Genomic DNA, 9843 nt, shown 5'->3' with positions numbered 1-9843 from the left:
GGGTTTCACCATGTTGACCAGGATGGTCTGGATCTCTTGACCTCGTGATCCACCCGCGTCGGCCTCCCAAAGTGCTGGGATTACAGGCTTGAGCCACCGCACCCGGCAATTTTGTATTTTTAGTAGAGACAGGATTTCACCATGTTGGTCAGGCTGGTCTCACACTCCTGACATTAAGTAATCCCAAAGTGCTGGGATTGTGCCTGACTAGAGTACTCTCAATACAGTTTAGTTTTGAGAGTACTTTACATATTCTAGATATAAATCTTTTGTCAAACATGTGGTGTCTTCATCCTTTTTTTTTTTTTTCTATAAAGGAATAGCTGAGGCTGGGAAATTTATAAAGAAAATGGTTGTATTTGGCTCACTATTCTGCAGGCTGTACTACAAGCATGGTACCAACATCTGCTTCTGGTGAGGGCTTCAGGCTGCTTCTACTCATGGCAGAAAGTGAAGGGGAGCCAGTGTGCAGAGATCACACAGCAAGAGAGGAAGCATGAGAAAAGTGGAGGGAGCCAGGCTCTTTGTCAACAACCAGCTCTTGGGGAAATTCTTTGAGAACTAGTGAAACCACAACTCATTTGTCACTGTGAGAATGGCACCATGCCATTCATGAGGAATCTACAGCCATGACCCAATCACCTCCCATTAGGCCCCACATTCAGGATCAAGTTTCAACATGAGGCTTGGAGGGTCAAACATACAAACTATACCATGTGGTTTGGAAATATTTCCTCTTGCATATTTATGAAAATTTTCTCCTGTTAGCTGGCCTTGAAAGGCTGCACTGTCCACTCCTACAAGGTCAAATGATGATCCTGAAGTCAGTAAGTTCTAAAAACCAATCTTTTTTTTTTTGACCATCACTAGACTGGTGACCTAAGGAAAAGCAGGACCATTGCAGGTGAGATATATTTCTGTTAAAAGATTATTATGGACTAAGTACTGGGCTAGGACCTAAAGGATTAAAAGGCATCCTCTGTCTTCGAAGGACTACTTTAGTGAAGGCGGCATTTAAGTAAACCAAATACTAGCAATAACAAGCTGGCATGCTAATTACCAAGACAGTTTTCCCAGGGTGCACTTATCATAAGGGAGAGAATCTAAGATCAGGCGGCTTGGGAAGTCTTATTGGAGAATGCCTTTCAAGTACAGTTTAAGGAAACATCTTTTTTGTAGTTCACAGCAGGTCCTTTTCCCATATTACAACATATTTTCCAGCCTGTCCAAATTTAGCCTGTCTATTCTCCTTTCACCATAAATTAATAAGAAAGACATACATGTGGATGAGGGAGTTCCACATGGTGCTCACATGTTCATGTGTGTCTGTGTGTGCATGGCTATTTTGCAATACCTGCCAGTTAGCTCTAAAGCAGTCCCAAGATGGATCTGAGCCCTTGTGGTATCTTGGCACCTTTTCTGTAAAATGAAGATATAGAAATGTCTATTTCACAGGGTATGAGGATAAAATAAAATGATAAAAGAAAAGCTCTTGAGCTCTCGGCCTTAGCGCCATTTTTTTTGGAAACCTCTGCGCCATGAGAGCCAAGTGGAGGAAGAAACGAATGCGCAGGCTGAAGCGCAAAAGAAGAAAGATGAGGCAGAGGTCCAAATAAACCGCTAGCTTGTTGCACCGTGGAGGCCACAGGAACAGAAACATGGAATGCCAGACGCTGGGGATGCTGGTACAAGTTGTGGGACTGCATGCTACTGTCTAGAGCTTGTCTCAATGGATCTAGAACTTCATCACCATCTGATCGCTGATCACCTCTGAGACCCACCTTGCTCATAACCAAAACTGCCCATGTTGGTCCTTTGCCCTGGACCTGTGACATTCTGGACTATTTCTGTGTTTACTTGTGGCCGAGTGTAACAACCATATAAATCACCTCTTCCGCTGTCTTAGCTGAAGAATTAAAAAAAAAAAAAAAGAAAAGCTCTTGAAAGGTGAGACACATAATATTAGCTATTGTTATTAGCTAATAATAAATATTAGCTGACACATAATAATAAATATTAGCTATTGTTATCATGATGCAAAATCCATTCATGTTATCTCCAAGTCCACCCTCGACAAATTATAAGACTAGGGCAGCTGGGCGCCATGGCTCACGCCTATAATCCCAGCACTTTGGGAGGCCAAGGCAGGTAGATCAAGAGGTCAAGAGATCGAGACCATCCTGGCCAACATGGTGAAACTCCATCTCTCCTAAAAATACAAAAATTAGCAGGACATGGTGGCGTCCCAGCTACACGGGAGGCTGAGACAGGAGAATCGCTTGAACCTGGGAAGCATAGTTTGCAGTGAGCCGAGATCGCACCACTGCACTCCAGCCTGGCAACAGAACAAGACTCCGTCTAAAAAAAAAAGAATAGGGCAAAAGTTATATAATAACAAAGAGGGAGAAGGCAAAGGACATCTTACCTAACCTGCCTAACAAGAGGCTGTGAAGATGTCCTGATATTACCATGGATGCAGAATAGCCTTATCTCACATAGGAAAGTCCCAGGTGTTAGAAAAGGTGCTATTCATTATAAAAGTTGTAAGGAGAAACAAAAGGACAAAAGGGTGGTGAGTGCAAACAAAAGCTTGGGACAGAATTGGGGCATCTACTTCAGTGGAACATAACTCATTGTTAGTTTTTTCGCATAGTTTATGGGTCTTTTCTATATGATAGAAAAGCCCAGGCAAGAAATGACTGGTGACCACATACAATAATTAATTTTAAAATTTGAAATTGTAATTTTTAAATTGTAATCTTGTCTCTGTGATATATGCTCAGTGTTACAACACAGTTATTATTTTACAGATGAGGAAAGTGAGGCTGAGAGACGTCTAAACCCCTTACTTATTCAAAATCACACAGCCAGTAATAGTCAAGGCTGGAATCCCGACTAAGCTCCGGCTGACTTTGAATCCTATACTTTCCCTACAAGGAAGAACCACACGTACTACTGGCTTCCTTCCCTGACTTCATTATTTGCCTAACATCAATAGCATGAATCATATTCACGATTGCCCCCAGTAAAGCCATTTTCTCATTCATTTAGGTGAAGACATTTTTTTTTTTTTGAGACGGAGTCTCACCCAGGCTGGAGTGCAGTGGGCACGATCTTGGTTCACTGCAACCTCCGCCTGTTTCAAGTGGTTCTCCTGTCTCAGCCTCCCAAGTAGCTGGGATTACAGGAGCCAGCCATCACGCCCGGCTAATTTTTGTATTTTTAGTAGAGACGAGGTTTCACAATGTGGCCAGGCTCGTCTCGAACTCCTGACCTCGTGATCCGCCCGCCTCGGCCTCCCAAAGTGCTGGGATTACAAGCGTGAGCCACCACGCCGGGCCACGACATTGTTTTCCTTATTAGTGAGAGGAGAAAAACGGTTAACAAGAGTTTCTGTCCCTAATTGAAATGATTCTTAAGATGAAAAGATTGAAAAACACAAAATCCTGCTTGAAACACAAGGCTAAAATCAGCATCTGTGGAAATGGATCAATCCAACAGTAATCAATTTTCCCTTCCTATTCATTACTTATATTCATCCTTCATTTGGCATTAACACTGTCAGGTTTGACAAAAACAATAATTTACATACTAATACAGTCTAGAATTTTGCTGTGCAACGCAGTAGCCACTAGCCACATGCGACCCTTGAGCACTTGAAATGTGCCTAATTCCAACTAAGATGTGACACACTTGATTTCAGTTAGTATCTAAAAAACAGAAAAAATACTACTGTATTTTAAATCACGTTAAAATACCATTTTGAATATATTGAATTAAGTACATTTAAATTAATTTCACCTGTTTCTTTTTAATCATTTAATGTGGCTTCTAGAAAATGTATAGTTACATAAGTGGTTTGCATTTGTGGCTCGTATTATATTTTCATTGGACAGCCCTGGTACAAGACGGAAAAGAGGGGAGAGTTACATTGAAAGGTAGCACATTTTCTTGAAATTTCTGGAGGGGAAGGGAAAAGGGAAGAGAACGAAGCTTGGTAAACCTAGGTGTGACCTACTGTGATAAATACCTAGTGTAAATTAAAAGGGGGGGGGCGCATATTTTTATTCCTTTTCTACTCCCCTCCCCCGACGCTAGCGGAGCAGGTGGCAGTCTCCCAGGGACCAGTCCCCAGCAGTCCGCGGGGCTCGGCCGGAGCCGGGTCATTGAACACACCTGGGCATCCGCGAACCCTGGCGCAGGGTCCACGCCCCCTCCCCCCGTGTTTTTATTTTCCGGACGTCAACCGTCAGTCTCGCACGTCTCTCCTGAGAACTATCCAGTAGGTAGGGCCTGCCTAGGGTAAGCGTCCCCCTCATCCCTCATCCCTCATCCCCCATCCCCCCACAGCCTGGCCCCGGGAACCGAGATGCCTCCGCCGGAGCCGGGCTGCCGGCCGACCAGTGGTGGAGACGCCACTCGGCTGGCGGCTTGCTGGGCCCGGCGGCCGGCCAGGGGCGAACGGGAGGAGCCGCGCGGGCGCGTCCCGGGCCTCCGGGCCGCAGGGGGCCGCTGTGACCCGCCTGCGCTCCTGCCGTGCCGAAGGCGGGGAGCCGGGTTTTGGGGGAGAATTGGAAAGCCGAGGGTAGCCGAGGGAGGCGGGTGCTCTGGCTACAGTCCGCTCTGGCCGAAGCACTGAGAAGCCGAGCCGGGGCCTGCCGCTCTCCTCCTCCATGAGGCCCTAGTGAGGCGCGGCGGCTACAGCCGACCCGCGGCGCCTACCCCCGGCGTCCTATCGCGAGCGCAGCGGCGGCGGCCCCTGGAGGAGGGGGCGGAGGAGGAGGAGCATGTCGGACGGTTTCGATCGGGCCCCAGGTGCTGGTCGGGGCCGGAGCCGGGGCCTGGGCCGCGGAGGGGGCGGGCCTGAGGGCGGCGGTTTCCCGAACGGAGCGGGGCCTGCTGAGCCGGCGCGGCAGCAGCCGCCGCCGTCGCAACCCAAAGCCCCGGGCTTCCTGCAGCCACCGCCGCTGCGCCAGCCCAGGACGGCCCCGCCGCCAGGGGCCCAGTGCGAGGTCCCCGCCAGCCCCCAGCGGCCTTCCCGGCCTGGGGCGCTCCCAGGTACGGAGCAGCTCTAAGGGGCCCCGTCCTCCTTGGCCAGCACTTCCCCACGGCCCTCCACGCGTGCTGAGGCCTGGTGCGCTGTCTGCGGCCCCCGCCCCCAGTTCCCCGAAAGCATTCCCCGAGAGGGCCGCGTGACCGGGTAGAGACGGCCTGGAACCGGGTTTGGAAGGTGTCTGCTGGAATCCTTTGTGCGCCCGGCTGGGGGAGGGGCCGGGTGCGCGGTCTTGGAGTTTGCTGTCCCGGGAGGAAGTAAAAATCGTCCTCCCCTCCGAAGCCCTCTAAAGCGAGACCGTGGCGAGCAAAACCACCTCTTTTCCACCGACCCCTTTAAAAATAGAGAGGGGGGAAAACTCTCAAGCACTCATGTGAGAGGCAGGTATGTCCATAAATGAGCCACCACAAGTCTATTGTTCTTTTTTGTAGGCTGTACACATTCGGGTGATAACCATAAATTTCACGATGGTTCTTATTTAACTCTTAAAAACAGGCTCTTTTCAGATGGTTTTTCAGTACACAGCAAGTTGTTGTACAAAGGAATGAATGCATGTAACACCCCGTTTTTTTTCTTTCGCAGAGCAAACGAAGCCCCTGAGAGCTCCACCTAGTTCACAGGATAAAATCCCACAGCAGAACTTGGAGTCAGCAATGGCTAAACCCCAGGTGGTTGTAGCACCTGTATTAATGTCCAAGCTGTCTGTGAATGCCCCTGAATTTTATCCTTCAGGTTATTCTTCCAATTACACAGTAAGTACACCCTTTTCCTACAACTCTGGGTTAATTTACTAGAATAATGTGATTATTACTTTGTTAATCAGAGTATGTTTGTGCTTTCTGTACTACACCTAAAAAAACCAAAAACCATTTTATTGTGAATGTTTTGTGTTATTGAACTCAGAATGAAACAAAGCTGATTCAGGAATATATTTTGTAGTTATATTCAAGGTATTAGAATGTAAGCTTGAGAGTACACATCTGTGTTCTTGTTTCTAGTGGTTAATTCCCTTATGTTAAAATAGGCATAGTTTTGGTCCTAATTATTGTATGCAGAAATGTCCTACAGGGTCGTGATAAAGTGTTTACATGGATACAAAAAACGTTTACACTTTGAGTTTTTCTCTGTCAGTTATATAACAACTTTAAAAAGCAGTCACTTTTTTCCTAAAGACCAGTTAGAATATGTAGAAAGGAATTTGTTATACTGGATAAACCCAGATGAGTAAATGCAGAGGGATTAATTGTAGAAAAGTGGGAGGGAATCATTGAAGAAATGATTGATGATACTTTAGCTTAAGTCCTGTCTTTCCTATCTTCTTAGTTTTATTGAAGCATAGCAGAGAATAGTGTACCTAAGTATTAGCTCAGTTTTATAAAGTGAACACTCAACTAACCAGCATCCCAGTCAGGAAATAGAACATTATCAACACCCCAGAAGTCCCTTCTGTCTCCTAATTGTTGATGATCTCCAAGGGTAACCACTGTTTTGACTTCACAGAATAGTTTTGTCTGTGTTCAAAGTTTATATAAGTAAAGTCATCATACAGAATATATTCATCCTTTTTCACTTTCACTCAATATCAAGATTACTCCATATTGTAGCATATAATTGGAGATGATTTATTTTTATAACATTCCATTGCATGAATATATCCCATTTGTCTGTTGACAAACACTGGTAACTTTCACTTTTGTATTATTATGAATAGGGCATATTCTGTGTCTTGGTGGCTATATGCCTTTATTTCTGTTTTGTGTATACCAGAGAGTGGAGTTGCTGGAACTTAGGGAAGCCAGCTTTAGTGGAGACTGCCAAGTAGTTTTCCAGAGATTGTTCCACTGTACTCTGAGTAGTATATGATTTCCAGCTGCCCTACCTCCTAGCCAGCACTTGGTATTTTCTGTTTAGGTTTAAGCATTCTGGTGAGCATTTAGTATCTAGTTGTGGTTTTCATTTGTATTTCCCTTATCACTGATAATGGCACACCTTTTTTTATTACATCTTTTTGTCGCTCCTTCCATATTTGATAGTAAAAGTGTGGAAAAGCTGTGTTCCATGTTTTAGATACTCCATGCTTCTTACACTGTATAGGAAAAAGCTTTGGGATTGGAAAGAAAAAGATACAGACATATGAGGTGAAAAAGGCCATCTATCTTGTAAAGTAGAAATGAGAACATCTTGTTCTTGCCAGAAAATTGTATTTAGCTCACAGAAGAAAATGGTAGAGAGCTCTAAGTAGTTGAATAAACTACTCTAATGGTAGAGAGCTGTAAGTAGTTGAATAAACTCTTAAGGATGCTTGTTCTAGCAGCCACAAGCAGGTTTCCATTTATTTTCTTACCTATTGATGTGGGCTGTTTTATGATACAAGTATGTATCAACTATTTTTCCATGTAAAAATAGTTGATACACAATTGTTACACACACAAAAACATACAGGGATGTGTTTGTGTCTGTAACAATTGTGTATCAACTATTTTTACATGGTTCAAGTGACTTTGGGGCTGTAGAGCAGAATATATCATGTTAATCCACTTATTTTGAGCCACTGTCATCTTTTAGGCATTCCATGCCATCCTCTAATAGATCAGCCTCTCCTGTGCTCAGTTTACTAAAACAGATTGCAAACAGGCACCTCAGAACCTGTGTGGCCTGCAGGTGTCTTCTCTGGCCCTGAATGGGTTTGTTTATTTTTTCTTTTAGCTGTTTTAATTAATTACCAAACCTAAATTAGATATTAGAAACTTGAATGTTCTGGTTTGTCTTGAAATCATAAGATCTGGCCATAGTGGACTGACATTTTGATAGAGGAAAGATTGGTTGGAGCAAAGTCAAGGCATTTTCTTTAGATGGAGTCTGTAAGCTATAATTTGCTTTCTGGCTTATTTCATTTATTTGTAATATACCTGAATTCTACAGGCTTTCAGGCTTACTATCCCTGTTCTAGTATGCTCTCTAGCCTTACTAGTTTACCCTAAACTTTACCCATGGTTAAGGCTAAGAGAGTTTTTCTCAATCCAATTAGTCACAGAACAGCAGAATCCTCCCCCCACCCCCACTCTTAGGATAAGCTCTTGTTGCAAAGGAAACTTTTTCTTAAAGTTAGCTACATTCACTCACTTATTCAACAGATAGTCAAGTACTTATCATGAGTCAAGCACTGGTGATACAGCAACAAACAAAATGGACAGAAATTCTTGTCTTCAGGGAGGCTCTATTCTAGTAGTCTTCCTGACTGAGTTTCCAGACATTTATTGAGTCTGCACATGAAAATCTATTGCCTGGTATCCTTTTTCTAACAGCCTTTATGTTAGTCTTCTGCTGTGCTTTCTTAACTCTTCCAAGGCACCAAACCCTTTTATGTTCGATCCTTCTTCTAATCCTGCTGCTAGAATCTCCTACTTTTCATGCCTTCTTACCAGTGAGTTGTTATATCTGTTTATTTCTGGCCATTGTTTCTTCTCAGACAAACCATTATGCCTTGAATATTTCATCACAGTTCATTTACCATAACCAAAAATTTAACATAGGAATTCATAGAGCATTGATTAAGAGATAGAAGTTCCCCCCAACCCTGCAAAACAACCAGCTTTTTTCCTAAGAGAATCCCCCTTCAAGTTACTTCCCAGTTTTTCTTCTGCCTTTCAGTAGTAACATTCTCCAGTATGTAAAATTATTCACTGTCTCTCACTGACTGTTCAAACCTCTGCAATCTGATCTTCCCAAGTGTATTGATACTATTTTTCTGACTGATGCTCTTCTGATTTTTAAATCTATCCTCCTAAATCTCATTTTAAAACTTTGTGCACAGTAGGATCTACTCAGTTTATAAGTCCTCATATGCCAGGTCCTGTGCTAGGTGCAAAGGTACCTTTTTAGTGTTATCAGAAGCTCCTCTCATTTTCATAAGAACTAAATATTTAAGGTACTGATTGGTTTTTTTCTTTCTGAGCGTGATCTCCTTCACTCCCACGACCCCGCAATGATTATCCTCCTCTAGATTTCAACGTGTGAATTTGTTCTGTAGCGTTTCTTGTTATGAGCACCTCTTCTCCCCTACCTTTTCTTTGGCTTCTGCAGCTGTACTTGATCCTCCCAACTTTCAGATCATTCCTTTTCCCCTCAGATGACAGTGGGTGAGGTTCTGTCTTTCTTCCATTTTATTACCTCCTTTGCTAATCCCACCTATTTCCTAGAATCTGTCGCTTTCTTGTGTGCTAATAAACCTGGCATCTAATTCTTCGTTTGAACTCCAGGCCTGTGTTCATTTGTTTGACCACTTCTTGAAGACCTCACATTCAAATGCAAGTATAAGATCTGTATGGAAGTACAAGAATTATTTATCTCGTGCAGATCTCTTCTTTATAACTAGCTGCTTATGCAGAGAACTTGATGACATATTGACTCACCTATCCTGCACACCCGTGACCTAGTTCAATCCAGCTAACTAGTCTTGACTATATTCGCTCTTTGTAGTGTCTGGTCAGTTTTCTTTTATTCCCACTGTTTTGTAATAGGTTCTCACTTATCTCTTAACAATGTATATAGAGTACCTACCATGAAAAGTATATTTTCTAATTGATACCTCTCCCAATCTCCCATAGAATTCTAAGAAAAATAAAACTTGAAAATATCCCTGTTTGGAAGCCATTTGACTCCACATTGAAAACTGAAGAAATGGCCGGGCGCGGTGGCTCAAGCCTGTAATCCCAGCACTTTGGGAGGCCGAGGCGGGTGGATCACAGGGTCAAGAGATCGAGACCATCCTGGTCAACATGGTGAAACCC

At 43.8% G+C, this 9843-nt stretch overlaps 1 protein-coding gene across 4 annotated transcripts in view; it reads left to right on the top strand.

Moving 5' to 3' along the window:
- The first annotated feature begins 3948 nt into the window (after positions 1-3948).
- The window catches only part of PAIP1 (poly(A) binding protein interacting protein 1), a 32074-nt gene continuing 26179 nt past the window's right edge, over positions 3949-9843 (top strand). Inside the window, exons 1-2 of one of the 4 annotated variants that reach the window (XM_017533173.1) lie at positions 3949-4302; positions 5636-5805. In XM_017533173.1, coding sequence (XP_017388662.1) covers positions 5707-5805 — 99 coding nt within the window. In that variant the 5' untranslated portion in view covers positions 3949-4302; positions 5636-5706. Of the gene's footprint in view, positions 4303-4493; positions 5059-5635; positions 5806-9843 lie in introns of those variants that run through there. The other 3 variants (XM_017533174.2, XM_017533172.2, XM_017533171.2) reach the window with 3 other exon arrangements.

The sequence above is a fragment of the Cebus imitator genome, unplaced genomic scaffold (assembly GCF_001604975.1).
Source record: "Cebus imitator isolate Cc_AM_T3 unplaced genomic scaffold, Cebus_imitator-1.0 Scaffold80, whole genome shotgun sequence".
Taxonomy (NCBI): Eukaryota; Metazoa; Chordata; class Mammalia; order Primates; family Cebidae; genus Cebus; species Cebus imitator.
The sequence above is the reverse complement of the archived record's forward strand: the minus strand, read 5'-3'. Positions and strand labels throughout refer to the sequence as shown.